At 45.6% G+C, this 16,406-nt stretch overlaps 1 protein-coding gene across 1 annotated transcript; it reads right to left on the bottom strand.

Moving 5' to 3' along the window:
- Positions 1 to 13,579: 13,579 nt before the first annotated feature.
- LOC142261685 (uncharacterized) lies at positions 13,580 to 16,048 on the bottom strand (the record flags this gene model as incomplete). Its single annotated transcript, XM_075332145.1, has 1 exon — positions 13,580 to 16,048. A coding segment is annotated over one exon (1,194 nt), but the record flags the coding sequence as incomplete, so codon positions are not given.
- Positions 16,049 to 16,406: the final 358 nt, after the last annotated feature.

Here is a 16,406-nt window from a genome sequence, read left to right as displayed (position 1 = left end):
TAGACCCCTACCCTTGAGGGGCGGGCCCACGAGCTCAAACAATTCACTCCTGTTTCTAAATGCAGTTGGGAGTTGAGTTTTTGAAGAGGAAGGGAGCGAGATCTGAATCTGCGGACAGACCTCGCCGTCCAGTGGATTGTGTGGGATTTCTGGGACTCTGAAAAGGACTATTACGTTGTGATCTGGCACTTTGGATTATCGGGAGGTGCCCCCGAATCTGTTTTATTTGGACTTGTCGTGTGCTGTTCCTGTATTCCTGTTAGTAAACCTGTTGGATCATCCTCGGCCTGTTGTCTCTCTTTGCTCTGATCATCATCATCCAGCACATCTCCTGTATTCCATCATCCAGCACATCTCCTGTATTCCATCATCCAGCACATCTCCTGTATTCCATCATCCAGCACATCTCCTGTATTCCATCATCCAGCACATCTCCTGTATTCCATCATCCAGCGCATCTCCTGTATTCCATCATCCAGCACATCTCCTGTATTCCATCATCCAGCACATCTCCTGTATTCCATCATCCAGCACATCTCCTGTATTCCATCATCCAGCACATCTCCTGTATTCCATCATCCAGCGCATCTCCTGTATTCCATCATCCAGCGCATCTCCTGTATTCCATTGACACAAGAAATAAAGAAATTACCACTGCTCACGCGCATCCAGCGCACTGTGAACACCACTTAGTTTTCATGCCCTTTCTGGTCTGTCACGTGCTGCGCATGCGGTGCTCAGCGGTGTGTGCGGTGTGTGCGCGGCGGGCGTTCCACAAGTCAGCACATTGCGTTCCATGTCCAGGAGATGGATAATGGACGCAGCACAGGGAATCATATGTAAAGGCAGGTCACCGCCGGCACGGCTACACTCCCCTCCACTGGAATCACTCCCTGAATCACCACTGAAGGTATGTACTCATATGAGAGGTCTGTTTCACACAATTGGATCTTGGCCACAGGGGCATTATTCACATACAATGTATATAACCACTACTGCAGCTACTCTCAGATACTGGATCATCCTAAATGATGCACAGGCTGCTCTTTTCTTAATCCAGTGTTATATCTCAGTATGGCATATATTAGATTACAATAACCTCTGATAGTAGAGTCTTATGTAGTATCCCTCTGCAGTAACCGGGTATATTACATGACATTAGGTTTATTCCCAAGACTAATTCTTTTCATTTTAACACTATGACTCCTAGATGCTTTATAGAGCCAGAGATCTAGAAATTGGTCACTAATCTCATTTTCTGCATATGCACAGCACCTCAAAAATATCCCCACTGTTACTCTGATTCAAGTAAGTCACTATTTGCTGCCCACGTCATTCAGTTCACCACCTTAGATTGTGAGCCCCAATGGGGACAGTGTTGCTGATGTATGTAAAGCGCTGTGGAATTAATAGCGCTATATAAATGAATAAATATATTATTATTATAAGGCCTAAGCCACATGGCGAGAAAATCGGTGGGAGTGGAGTGCGATAAAACATCGCATTCCCCTCGGACCAATTCTAGCCTGTGTGTCAGCGCACATGAGCGATTATTTTCTCAACCCTAATCGGACCGAGAAAACAATCGCAGCAAGCTACGATAGTAAGCTGAGACTCTTTCTCTCGCACCCATTCAAGTGAATGGGGCGAGAGAAAAATCGCACTGCACTCGCGGTACACCGGTGTACCGCCAGTGCAGTGCGAGAATGGCAATAGCCGGCTACGGAGGAGAGAGGGAGAGAAATCCCTCCCTCCCCTCCTGAGAGCCGGCCGCCCCCCGCAGCTGAGGGCCGCTCGCAGGGTCAGACCTCAGATGCAGGCACACTAGCATGACACTCGGCTCCTGCTGTGCTGCCAACGCGAGCCGAGTCTCATGCGAGCATTGCAGTAGTGCCCCGTGTGGCCCCAGCCTTATAGTGCGCACCTCTCAATTGTTCTTGAATTAACATTGGTTTCTCTGAAGGTCACTTGTGGAGCCCGGGAGAAATCTGCCTTCACACAGCAGATTAGTTACCTGCAGCCGGTCACACAGCAGATTAGTTATCTGCAGCCGGTCACACAGCAGATTAGTTACCTGCAGCCGGTCACAGGCTTTACCCTGGAATAGCTCCTGTGGATGCAGCGTATATCAATTATGCTTCAATCCATTATATATTGATAATAACACTATATACTTTGTCTATTTCCTCAGATATTGCTCTTATGCCATATCGCTGCTGAAAAAAAGCCACAAAAACACTTCCTTTAAGAACGATTGTGTCCTTGTTTTTCTACACAAGTGCAAAAGGCATATACCTTCCATTCTGTACTCCGGGGGTCTCTGATGTGTACCCCAATATAAGGGTATCACTGTGTCTTTTATATTGTCCTCTTACATTTGTATGTTATTTTTCTGCTTACTCATCTTAGGCTGTTCACCCCATATCCTCATATCCTCATATCCTCATATCCCCAGCGAGAAGCCACAGTTTGGAGCTTGAGGAACCTTTTGTCACTCATTTTTTTCTTAGCTGTGTAGACACTATTCATTATATTTCGTACTCTTGGCATCATTCTGACCAGTCTGGCATTTGTTCCATTTAACACTAGAAGTCCCAGGAATTTCGAGCTCCATAGGGTTCCAAGGGTGGAAATGTTAAATGACCCCTCTCTGGGACTTGTAGAGTTAAATGAGAATAATTAATATTAATTCATAAATTGTATAAACTCAATCATTCAGCTTTTTTCATGTATTTGTGCAATCATCGCATTATTGCTCCTTTATCGTCTTATAGCGTCAGTTTGATGCATTCTTTTCATTAGTGATGTTTTGTATAAAGCTTTGTAATGTATGTTAGTGACTGTCATCATCTAAAAGAATCTGTTATGTTTTTGTTACATTAGATCCTCTTGTCCTGGACAAAAAACAAAATTGATGGTTGAAACGTTGGACATTTTATAAAATCCTTTGAAGCATTATATTCCTCTCTCGCATTTTGTGAAGTGTGCCGGAACTATTTTCTATACAATCTCATAGTTGGGTCGACTGAATCTATCACAGACAAAGGAACAAAAGCTTCATGATTCATAGAAATCAGCGAGAAAAACACCAAGAAAGTCTCAGCGCCGAAGGGGTTAATGTCGCCTGTGACCAGTAATGGGGAATTTCCGCACACCTCCACCTGCAGAGCCGCTGTCATGTGTGACAGTCATGTGGTTTCTGGCTATAGAAGGTCACAGCATCTGGCTGCGCAGAATGCTCCCTGACTTTCCATTGTTCCTGCTGTCAGTATTAATTTCCTGCTGGATTTCTCTCTTGGACCCAGCAGGAGCTCGCCTTACACCAGATCATCAGCATTGTCTGGGTGCTTCAATATCCCTTCCTTCTTTGGACGGATGCTGGTGATATTTTTAGCTCATTCAAGCTGTGGTTGCAAGCAGGAGGCTTGTACTCCTCTGTGGTGTTGCAGTTGAACTTCTACCTGTGTCATCTGTAGATAAGTAGTTCATGCATTGTCCTGTGTCCTCCTTGTGTGTTTAGTGGGGTTGATGAAGAGATCATCCCACCCATTCCCTATTTAGGGCCCAGCAGTAGTTATCACTAGGGTCAGGTATCCGGCTCGGGGCAGAGGTGCGGAACCTATCTATGGTGGTGAGGACCCAGGGACCAGCAGTAGGATCGGTCAGGGGTCACCATCTTCCCTTTCCCCAGACACAGGGTTTTCCTTACCTTCCTTTTTGCTGTTCGCTTGGTGCTTCCCAACCCCCGTATCTAGAGTAACAGCCGCACAGTATACATGTGGCTGCTCTGTGCTTCCAGGACCTGTGATGATGTCACATGGAGGGGAGGAGTCAGGGGTCACATGATCAGATCCTCAGTGTATGCAGGGCTCTGCTGTGCTGGTTGTCATGGTGCTGGATGAGGGGAAGTTTATGTGTGGGGTCAGGAGGGGTTTACAGTGTGGATGTAGCAGAGCCGTGTGTGTACGAGGTGTACGGAGCAGAGCCGTGTGTGTACGAGGTGTACGGAGCAGAGCCGTGTGTGTACGAGGTGTACGGAGCCTAGCAGTGTGTGTACGAGGTGTACGGAGCGGAGCCGTGCGTGTACGAGGTGTACGGAGCGGAGCCGTGTGTGTACGAGGTGTACGGAGCTGAGCCGTGTGTGTACGAGGTGTACGGAGCTGACCCGTGTGTGTACGAGGTGTACGGAGCAGAGCCGTGTGTGTACGAGGTGTGCGGAGCGGAGCCGTGTGTGTACGAGGTGTGCGGAGCGGAGCCGTGTGTGTACGAGGTGTACGGAGCGGAGCCGTGTGTGTACGAGGTGTGCGGAGCGGAGCAGTGTGTGTACGAGGTGTACAGAGTGGAGCCGTGTGTGTACGAGGTGTACGGAGCGGAGCCGTGTGTGTACGAGGTGTACGGAGCGGAGCCGTGTGTGTACGAGGTGTACGGAGCGGAGCCGTGTGTGTACGAGGTGTACGGAGCAGGGCCGTGTGTGTACGAGGTGTACGGAGCGGAGCCGTGTGTGTACGAGGTGTACGGAGCGGAGTCGTGTGTGTACGAGGTGTACGGAGCGGAGCCGTGTGTGTACGAGGTGTACGGAGCGGAGCCGTGTGTGTACGAGGTGTACGGAGCGGAGCCGTGTGTGTATGAGGTGTGCGGAGCGGAGCCGTGTGTGTAACTGCGCCATTGAGAACCATGGTCTTGGATTCTGTCAGGGGCTCACAAAGTGAGGTAATGGAGGCTGTAGGCCAGGGTTCCCCAACTCCAGTCCTCGAGGGCCGCCAACAGTGCATGTTTTCAGGATTTCCTTAGCATTGCATGGGTGTTGGAATCATCAACTGTGCAGGTGATTAAATTATCACCTGTGCAATACTAAGGAAATCCTGAAAACATGCACTGTTGGCGGCCCTCGAGGACTGGAATTGGGGACCCATGCTGTAGGCAGACAGGAGACTGAAAGCTGTGGACGGACATGTAGCAGAGATCCTGGAAAACCTGGAACGAGTAGCAGAGGCACTACCTGTCACAGGCATACAGCAGAAGTCCTGGAGACTGCAGACAGGCTGCAGAGGTACTGACACCCACAGGCAGACAGGTAACTGAGGTATTGGAAGCCGCAGACGTCCTGGAGACCTCAGACAGGGGCAGACATACTGGAAGCCACAGGCAGATTGGTAGCTGAGGTGCTGGAGGCCACAGATAGTCTGGAGATGTTCTGGAGGCTGCAGACAGGTCGCTGTGCACACACAAACTAATAGTCCTAATACCAGGACACAGGTGAGTATCTTGGTAGTCTTATATAGGCCAGTTAAGCTCAGCACATGGAGCGTGTCCGGCTACTTACAAAGCCCAACATGGAGCACAGGAAAGTTTAGCAGAGCGGGGGAAGGAGCAGATCCCAGACACGGGACAGGCGTGTAACAAGTGGAAGTCGTAAACCGAGAGGACAAGTTAGTATAGAGGGAGTGGAGACGGGATAACAAAGCAGAGAGCGGGTTAGGGAGACAGGTAGGTAAGACAAGACGGGAAGGACAAAGGTCAGGGAAAGGAGTACTAGGTAGTGGGCAGGATCAGAACAGACTCACAGGAACCAAAAGCGCACACTGCAGAGCAGGAACTATCACTGTACGCCTACCAAAGAAAACAGTTCCAAGATAAGGAAGCATGACCCCCGGAATGAGGCATAACAGAATAGGCTCCTCCCATCAGACCAAACCCCGGAGAATAAAGACAGCAGGAAAACAAACACACATAATTGCTTTCCACAAGCAGAGTCATATGTGAATCATGATAGTAATTTTTCTGATTTTATTGAACTCTTCAAGCACCAAGTCGAGGAAAGTGTCCAAAAAATGACCTTGGCTTTCAAGGTGTAAAAGCTTGATTTTGGAAAAACATCAATATGTAGCCCAGTGTCATATAGAAATGATAAAATCCATAAAGACTCAACAAGATCCCTATGAAGCTGACCACCTCCTTTGGAAACAGGTAACTAAAAAGAATCTTCTAGCAGATGTAAGGCCAATCTTATCTTGAATGCACAAGAATGTAGAAAAGGACAGATTTATGACCGGTAGAGATAAGAGCAGCAGTTGAACAGAAAAATAGCAGAGAAATTCAAATCCTTTGTTTCTCCTTATAGAAAATAAGAATTGAAGCTTTATGAACTGCATCAATATAATAGATAGGAAAGTCATATTTTGACATTTATGATATAGTGGAGAACACAAAGCATCGTTCTGCATCTATGTGTGATGGCCGGGGTCACGCCAATTGGATATCGGCCAGATAGATAAAAATATCTATGCAATGTCTCCTATCTATGAACAGATATAATCATGATAGGAAAGATGATAGTAATATCTCTCGTCTGGGACGTCCAGGGGCAAAGATATCAGAAAATTGGGACCCTCATAATTTTCTAAGACTTAGATACATCCTATAGTTATCTGAAGTCCAGCCCTGTTATGAGTCACCAGTATGTGAGTGTAACTTGTGTTAATAAAAGCTAATGCCAATTAGGATCCTCGTTCAATGAAAGGAATATTGCCATGTAGGATTGCTCCACGTTCCATTGGAGTCCTTCCCTCCATAAATCTGAAGCCAATTTTTGTGACCCAGGTTCAATAATTTTTTTCGTTATTCCCTTTAATTTTATGTAATTGTATATACTGTATTGTTTTGTTCCCCTTTGTAATATCTTTTGTATATTTTATGAACACTGCTTACTTTTCTGATTATCTAAAATTTAATAGCTTCATTCCTCTTACTCTATATATTGCATCCCGAAGCCATACGCTACCTGTAACATGTGTCCAATTGGCCTGTATAAGCGATTGGTGGTGGCAGCTAGCAGTAGTTCCTTTTGTTATTGTGGAGTTGGCAGTGACTGTATCAAGATGTAGATATATTCCATGAGATAGAAAAGGTTGTATATATACTATACCCTCACTGTGAGCTCCCCAATAATCGGCCTAGTAGTGGAAACAGTCATGGCCTCTTCCGTTAAGCGTCGGTCAATTGCATAATTATCCTGACAATTAGGGGCAGCAGCGTGCTGTTTTGTGACATCTTGTATCAAACGTTTTTCTGTTTGGGGGACTATGGTTATCCATTGTGAAATTTAAGGAATAATTTACATATGATTGTGTGAAGGTCCATGAATAAGGAGTATTTATCTATGGTATTTGTGGGACAAATCAAGAGTATTTTAGATAGCACAATAGACTACATTTCCAAAAGTTAATAGGAAAATAAATAAAAAATTAGCACGATTATTATTGTCATTTAGCTGACATCATTTTTTTCCTTAGTTTAGCTAAATAGATGTTTATCTGGCAGTCATTTAAATGGAATTCGTCACTGGGTTTTGCTATCTCATCTCAGAACGGCATGATGTAGGGGCAGAGACCCTGGTTTCAGCGATGTGTCACTTCCTTGGCTGCTTGCTGACGTTTTGATAAACATCAGTTTTATCTGCTTAAGATCTACCAGTTCTTGAAATGCTGCTCTGTGTATAACCTCACCCACACCACTGATTGACAGCTGTGTACAATAAGCAAAGACAGAAAGCTGCCAATCATGGGTGGGGCAGGGGTATACAGAGCTAATGCAGATTGACGATACATGGTAGAAGGTTTACTAGTTCTCTAGTGATAATCCCTTGGTGGTAATACAGTGATTTTATTAAAACTACAGAAAGCAGCCCAGTAAATGAGACTTCAGAGTCCCTCTCTGTCACAGCGTTTGGCTGGGTAAAATGCTCCCTGACTTTCTATTTTTCCTGCTATCAGTATTCATTGTACTAGGTATCTCCTCTGTTGGGTTTTCATCCTTTTCCCGTTAGGACCTAAGGGAACTCTTCTTCCCTTCAGTTGCTAATAATCTGTATTTTCCCTTGGGTTTAAATACTCTCATGTTCCCTGGACTTGTGCTGGTGATATTCAGTTCATTCACAAGTTCTGGATGCAAGCAGGTGGCTTGCACGCATCAGAAGGTTCATTGTTGCACTTTACTGAACTTTTTACTGAGTCGTCTAGAGATAAGTTGTTTGTTGTTCTCCCTTGTTTGTTATCTCTGTGTGTCCTTTAGGGGGGTTGACGAAGAGCTCATCCCATCCGTTCCCTATTTAGGGCTCAGATCAGGGTCAGGCTAGAGTCAGGTATCCGGCTCGGCGCATAGGTGTGGAATCTATCTAGGGTGGTGAGGGAACTCAGATCCCAGGGTAGACTAAAGGTGGCTTTACACGCTACGATTTCGCTACAGCAATCTCGTTGGGGTCAAGGAATTTGTGACGCACATCCGGCCGCTGTAGCAATCTCGTTGTGTGCGATTTTGAATCATCGCAAAAACATTCAAAATCGCCCATCGGTGACATGCCCCCCTATTCCCAATTATTGTTGCTGCTGCTTGGACAATGTAGTTCCTCATTCCTGCGGCAGTACACATCGCTATGTGTGACACCGCAGGAACGAGGAACCTCACCTCACCTGCGTCATGGCAGCAATGAGGAAGGAAGGAGGTGGGCGGGATGTTACGTCCCGCTCATCTCCGCCCCTCCGCTTTGATTGGGCGGACGCTTAGTGACGACGCTGTGACGCCGAACGAACCGCCCCCCTTAGAAAGGAGGCGTTACGCCGGTCACAGCGACGTCGCTACGCAGGTAAGTGTGACCGGGTACGCGATTTTGTGCACGACGGGCAGCGATATGCCCGTATCGCACAAACGATGGGGGCAAGCACGCACGCTATCGATCTCGCAAGCGAGATTGCAGCATGTAAAGCGGGATTAAGTCAGGGGTCACAATCTCCCCCTTCCCTAGGCTTCCCTTTCGCAGTTCATTTGGTACTTCCCCGTACCTAGCGTGACACTATCTTTACATTATTCTGATTTTTAATTAAGTAGTAAACAGTTAGTGACAGAATCTCATTAAATTCACAAAACCCCAGCATAGGTATCATAAATGTTACTTGCTTTTCACACAGAGCTAGGCCCCTTTTAGCTCTGGTCTCTTCTACACCCATAATCTAAGCTGTAATAAAGGTTTGTGGGCAGAGATGAGTGAACCTGAATAGTAGAGTTCGGTGTTTGTACCAAACACAGACTTTGTAAAAAAAATCAGTGTTAGAGTTCGGAGTTCGGGTGCTTTATGTATCCTATCCACTCGATCTAGCATCGGTGTGCTCGGGTACACTCAGTGCTCGGCCCAGTGCGAGCCGCTTGCAGTGTGTGAATGGCTTTCACGGGGAGGTAAAAACATTGTTATAGGTGTATTGTGCACAAGGAAAAAATTCCGTCATCCCTCCCCCTGTAATAAATACTCTGTTAATGGCCGGTTACATGTGGGCGGAGACCCGAACTGTCCAATCAGTGGCTTCCAACGGGGTTCAGGTCAAGTCCGGTTTCCGAACTAAACTTTATTTAAAGTCCGACTGAAAAAGCCGAACCCGAACTTCAACGGGTCCGCTCATCTCTATTTGTGGGTAGCCCCACAAAAAAAACAATCCCTTTGGGTATTAGACATATACAATCCTTCCATTTTTTTTTATTACAACAATTATCTTTTGCAAAAGGGATTGTTTTTATAACATAAAGAGCCCAGTTTATGCGGGGACCACTCTTGATGGATGAAGTGCCTTCTCATGAATCTGGAGCGTTTGACGAGTGGCATGTGCCTTCTTGTGCCATGCTAGAAATATTACTCCCATCAGACACTGGAGTGAGATTTCTGGCATAGGGAACACCACATCTCATCATGAATTTAAGGAGCTGTGGTGTCACGCCCCCGTCCCACCCAAACTCTGCCAATTTTGGAGTGAAATGGCAAAATCTGCCAAAATTTGAGAATGAATGAATTGATCCAAATTTTTGGGACTTTTCACAGCTTCTGTAACTTTTTTTTGGCATACAAGCTTTGATAAACTGGGACCAGAGTGTCTTAACAACTTTCACATATCTAGGATGCATAGTGCGATTCACTTCTGCGCTGTCACGGCTGGGGACAGAAGCTATACCAGCTGTATATTACAATACAAAGGGAAGGGGAAAATAATGCCCTATCACTAGGGAAAGAGTGAAGTGGTGACCCCTGACAATACAGCTCACCCTCACTGCCCTCACCAACCCTATACAGGTTCTGCACCTATCGCCGAGCAGGAATACATCACCCTAGGCAAACCCTGATCTGGGCCTAAGTAAGAATGGCAGGTATGAGCTCTTCATCAAACTGACGCTAAGGGAGACAAAAGGAAACAATACAGGGGAGACACAAATGCTACCACCTGAGCCCAGGTACATAGCAAAATTCAAACACTTATCTTAGGAGTAGTTACCACAGAAGTCTGTAGAACAAAAAGAGGAGACAACTGCTGCAAATCACAGACAGGATCAACTATAAACCTCACCCAAAGCACCCAAGGGTGAGGTTTATAAAGGAAGTCAGAGGCTCACAACTGAGAGAGAAAAAAACTGATAGTTTTCCAGAGTCATAGAGTCCGCTGCTGCAGAAACAGAGAACTGTCAGTTAACAACACGTTCTGCAAATTTTTGGGATTTTCCAACACTTCTGCCATTGGATTCTCTGCCGGCCGTGACAACTCTGTGACATCCCCTCACTATTTTTGTGCTAAATGCCTACAGCTCTGACTCAACTCCAGAGGTTCACAGGCAAAATCATCACATCTAAACAATAGAGAAAGACGGGCATGAAGAATATACATTTACAAGCATTTATTAACAAAGTCAAGTTTTGAAATGCAATTAGATACAATATGATATACTTCAGAGTTCCTATCTCCAATCTGGGGCTGCGCTTTGTAGTAAATGAATCAGTGGGCAACCTGAGATTAGTGAATTATCTAAATATAATCCAGTATCAAAAGCTTTCACAAATGTTCATAAAGGCTCTCAAAATACCCAACTTACTAGCAAAGCGGAGCTTGAATTTCCACTTTGTGGGATCTTAGTATGTAGAGCGGGATCCCACAAATCTCTGCGGCTGCTCTAAGCACAAGAAGTAGCTCTGTCAACTAATCCAGGGCTGTCACAAATTTTTTTTTAAGGTTTTACTGAAGTACTTAAGAAGGATGCCGCAGAGCTGGGGTCGTAGAGCTCACTCTTCCACTGTGAGGGTGATCACTGAGGGTTGTGGGATCTCACAACCTAGAAGTTCCTTTTGGGGGACATTAGGGACACTTCAAAAAGTTTTGGTACTGGATTATATTTAAAAAATTCACTAATCTGCGACTTTTCACTGTTTTAGTAAATAATAAAGGCAGCCACAGATTTATTATAAGCACTATTTAGAGGGAAAGTCATCTAACACATTGCACTAGAAACTGGGGGATATTACCCTTGTAACAGAGTCAGCAGCAGATCCCCCCATAAGGCTGGAATCACACTTATGTGTGTAAAATCGGTCCGAGTCTCATGCTAGAAAGTAGCATGAGCTCTGTTCACATTATGATCAGTGTGCAATGCAACTGCAATGCGATTCTGTGATTTTTCATTTGATTGTAGTCCGTGTGCAATCCGTGTTTGATGCGTATGTGTTCCTTTTTGTATTCTCAGCAGCTATGTCATCTGCCATTCAGCTCTGCTACATGGCCACTGACAGCAGATACAGACAGAGCCATGTAGCAGAGCTGAATGGCCGCTGACAGCAGACACAGACAGAGCCGCGCAATCAGAATGAAGTCGGATGAACTTCATCCGACTTCACTGTCATCCCGCGGCTCTGTCTGTGTGTCATGGCCAGATTTTCGGTCACCGGTGAGTGGCTGCAGTGATCTCCGCTATCAGCGGTGCCATCACTGAGGTTACCCGCTGCCACAGCAGAAGTCCTCCCGCTGAGATCTGTGGCCGCGGGTAACCTGAGTGACGTCATCGCTGATAGCGCGACTCACTTCAGTCGCTGCGGGGAGCTCACAGAGAGCGGTCGTGGTCTGTGACCGCTGTCAGCTTCCGATGTAGCAGAACTGAAAGCGTCGTGGGACTTCTGTGGATTACGTTGGACATGGAGGGTTATTTGGGGACTTTAATAAAATGGTGAAAGAGGTTGTTGTTTTTTGTCATTTATTACAAATAAAGGATTTTTGGATGTGTGTGTTTATTTTCTTTAACTAACAGGTTAATCATGGAAGTTATCTTGGGGAGACATCTGCCATGATTAACCTAGGACTTAGGCAGGCTTTGCAGCCTAGAGCTGTGGAGCTATGTTCCGCCCTTTGATCCCTGTGACCCGTGCGCGCCGCTCACTGGCCTCGCCCGCCCCCTGGCCGTCCTTCTTATGGGTGGGGGTGGCCTGGCGTCCAGATCATTCTGGGCTCCGGGCTTCCCTTCTCATTGGGCGGCCGGGGGGCGTGTGATGCTTATCGTGCGGTGCGCATGCGTCCGAGCAGGGATCCGATTGGCTGGAACGCATTTCCTAGGTCATTGCAGGTCCAATGGGATCATGTGACTCCCTATTTAAGGTCCTTGAACGGCATTATTCCACACCTTCCCTGATGAAGCTATAAACAACCTGTGTTGCGAAACGCGCGTAGGAGGGCGTTTTTTACTGGTGTGGGACGCTCGGGTGACCACCTTCATTATTATGTGTAAGTTCTGGGACTTGTATTTACTCTGTATCATGTGACTAGCGGTTTTTAGTGCCTCTGCCCTGTTCTGATTGTGGGATGCTGATTTGGCTTGTACGTTTTTCTATATACCACGCCAGGATAGAGGCGCCTCACCTGCTAGCCACTTATGATTATTCCTTCATTTTACTTGGTCCCCGTCCAGATTATTTCTCTCTATTATGGTGGTTTTTACCTCTGCTCCCCATCATTATGTGGTCTTTCACCTTTGCCTCTTATTAGCACCATTATATATTTGCAATAATTTGAAACCTATTTTTAATATTTATATTCAATAGAGAATCTGATGTTTTATAATCAGCCCTTTGAATGCTCCAGTTTTTGTTTTTCTTTGTGCTTTATGGAGTGGCGTAGATTTTGATGCGAGATGTGCCCTTGTTCAATAATTTTGTGTCTTAGGCTTTGCACGTTGCGACTTCGCAAGCCGATGCTGCGATGTCGCACGCGATAGTCCCCGCCCCCATCGCAGGTACGATATCGTGTGATAGCTGGCGTAGCGAAAATTATCGCTACGCCAGCTTCACATGCACTCACCTGCCCTGCGACCGTCGCTCTGGCCGGCGACCCGCCTCCTTCCTAAGGGGGCGGGTCGTGTGTCGTCATAGCGACGTCACACAGCAGGCGGCCAATAGGTGCGGAGGGGCGGAGATGAGCGGGATGTAAACATCCTGCCCACCTCCTTCCTTCCGCATATCCTACGGAAGCCGCGGTGACGCCGGTAGGAGATGTTCCTCGCTCCTGCGGCTTCACACACAGCGATGTGTGCTGCTGCAGGAGCGAGGAACAACATCGGACCGTCGCGTCAGCGTAATTATGGATTACGCAGACGCTGCACCGATGATACGATTACGACAATTTTGCGCTCGTTAATCGTATCATCTAGGCTTTACACACTATGATGTCGCATGCGATGCCGGATGTGCGTCACTTTCAATTTGACCCCACCGACATCGCAGGTGCGATGTCGTAGTGTGCAAAGCCCGCCTAAGTGGCAGCTTATTACCTCGATTGCCACCGCACCAGGGCAATTCGGGATGAGCCGGGTACAGTCCCGGGACTGTCGCATCTAATGGATGCGGCAATTCCGGGCGGCTGCAGGCTGATATTTTTAGGGTGCTGGTCTCCCCATAACGTGGAGCTCCCCATCCTGAGAATACCAGCCTTCAGCCGTGTGGCTTTACCCTGGCTGGTATCAAAATTGGGGGGACCGCACGCCGTTTTTTTTTAATTATTTATTTATTTTACTTCATGACATAGACCCGCCCACTGGCAGCTGTGATTGGTTGCAGTGAGACAGCTGTCACTCATCGTGGGGGCGTGTCTGACTGTAACCAATCATAGGCGCAGGTGGGCAGGGAAAGCAGGGAATACGAGATTGAATAATGAGCGGACGGCTTTTTCAAAAGAGAAGCCTCCAGTGTGAACGCCGTGCAGCGCCACGCTGGTGATCGTGGATCGGTGAGTATGAGAGAGGGGGTGGGAGGGAGAGACCGACATGGACAGAGAGAATAGAGACCGAGAGGGAGACACCGACTGACAGAGATAGATTGACCGACATTGTCAGACCTCACTCATTTACCAGTGTTTTCTGAAACATGCGATAAATGTATTTAGAAAAACGGATGTCACTAGGATGGTGTGTGTGCCGGCCCTGTGACATCCGCTTATTTACCCGCTCCCATAGAGTTGCATTGGAGAGACTCGCGCGAGAAACTCACCAAAATGCAGCATGCTGCGATTTCTTTCTCAGTCAGATTTGGACTGAGAAAAAAATAGCAGATGGGAGCTGCCTCATTGATTAACATTGGTCCGAGTGCAGTGCGAGAATTTCTCGCATTGCACTCATGCGAGTTAATCGCAAGTGTGAAGCCGGCCTAACAGTGCGTCATGACCACATTCTTATGGTTTGAAAAATACGATAAGTTTAAAAAGAGAGAAAATAGTTCTATCTCTCACCAATTCTTACTTGAGCAATTGTAGCCAATTTTTAAATAAAACCCTTTGAATCATCTGACAACAGAACCTGATTAATGATAAAAAAAATTTGCCAAATTCTGAAAACAAGAATGGCTGCTCCGCTCTGTTGGTTTTCTGATGGTCGGCAAGACTTGATTTACCAGTTAAACATTTCAATTATTCACAGCATGAAAAAGGTTCCTTCCCTATGCGGCTTCTTCACATGTTTAACAAGATCTGATTTCTAAGAAATACATTTTCCACATTCAGAACATAAAAATGGTTTATTTTGTGTGATGTTTTTGATGGTAAACAAGACCTGATTTACTAGTAAAACATTTACCACATTCTGGGCATGAAAATGGCTTCTCCCTTGTGTGAGATCTTTGATGAACAACAAGGTGTGATTTCTGAATAAAACATTTCCCACACTCTGAACATGAATACGGCATCTCCCTTGTGTGATTTTTCTGATGTCTAACAAGGTCTGCTTTATGAATAAAACATTTCCCACACTCTGAACATGAAAATGGCTTCTCTCCTGTGTGATTTTTCTGATGTCTAACAAGGTCTGCTTTCTGAATAAAACATTTCCCACACTCTGAACATGAAAATGGCTTCTCCCCTGTGTGATTTTTCTGATGTCTAACAAGGTGTGATTTCTGAATAAAACATTTCCAACACTCTGAACATGAAAATGGCTTCTCCCCTGTGTGATTTTTCTGATGTCTAACAAGGTCTGCTTTCTGAATAAAACATTTACCACACTCTGAACATGAAAATGGCTTCTCCCCTGTGTGATTTTTCTGATGTCTAACAAGGTGTGATTTCTGAATAAAACATTTCCCACACTCTGAACATGAAAATGGCTTCTCCCCTGTGTGATTTTTCTGATGTCTAACAAGGTGTGATTTCTTAATAAAACATTTCCCACACTCTGAACATGAAAATGGCTTCTCCTCTGTGTGAATTTTCTGATGTCTAACAAGGTCTGCTGTCCGAATAAAACATTTCCTACACTCTGAACATGAAAATGGCTTCTTCTCCCCTGTGTGAATTTTCTGATGTCTAACAAGGTTTATTTTCTGAATAAAACATTTCCCACACTCTGAACATGAAAATGGCTTCTCCCCTGTGTGAATTATTTGATGGATATTAAGATGTGATTTCCTGGTAAAACATTTCCCACATTTTGAACACGAAAATAGTTTCTCCCTTGTAGGAGCCGTTTCATGTCCCACATCCTTTCTGTAACTTTTATTTTGCTCACAATTCTGTGATAAATCAGAATTTTGGACTTGTTTGAAAAGATCAGATGATAGATCTTTCCGAGGAAGGACTGGAGGTATATCTGGGACAACAGCATGCTCTTCATATGTATCATGTGTTATACTTTCATCATCTGTTACAAATTCTGAACATATTTTATTTCCATCTGAACTCCCGATACAGGCATCTGCTAAAAATGAACAGCATGTTATTATTTTTTAATGATATCATGAAAGTACATTTATTTTTTAAATCATAACATCAGAAATTAAATCAGGAAAAAATATATTCTGAATCTGTTTTCCAATTTTGACATCTAAAGGCCCCGTTACACGCAATGACATATCTAACGATATGTTGTCGGGGTCACGGAATTCGTGATGCACATCCAGCGTCGTTAGTGACGTCGTTGCGTGTAACAGCTCCGAGCGAGTGTTAACGATCAAAAATACTCACCTTATCGTTGATCGTTGACATGTCGTTAATTTTCAAAATCTCGTTGGTCGTTGTGGACGTAGATTGTTTGTCGTTCCTGAGGCAGCACACATCGCTCCGTTTGACACCCCA

Source organism: Anomaloglossus baeobatrachus, unplaced genomic scaffold (assembly GCF_048569485.1).
Source record: "Anomaloglossus baeobatrachus isolate aAnoBae1 unplaced genomic scaffold, aAnoBae1.hap1 Scaffold_2388, whole genome shotgun sequence".
NCBI classification, from domain to species: Eukaryota; Metazoa; Chordata; class Amphibia; order Anura; family Aromobatidae; genus Anomaloglossus; species Anomaloglossus baeobatrachus.
Note: the sequence above shows the minus strand (reverse complement) of the source record. Positions and strands in the feature narration are given on the sequence as shown.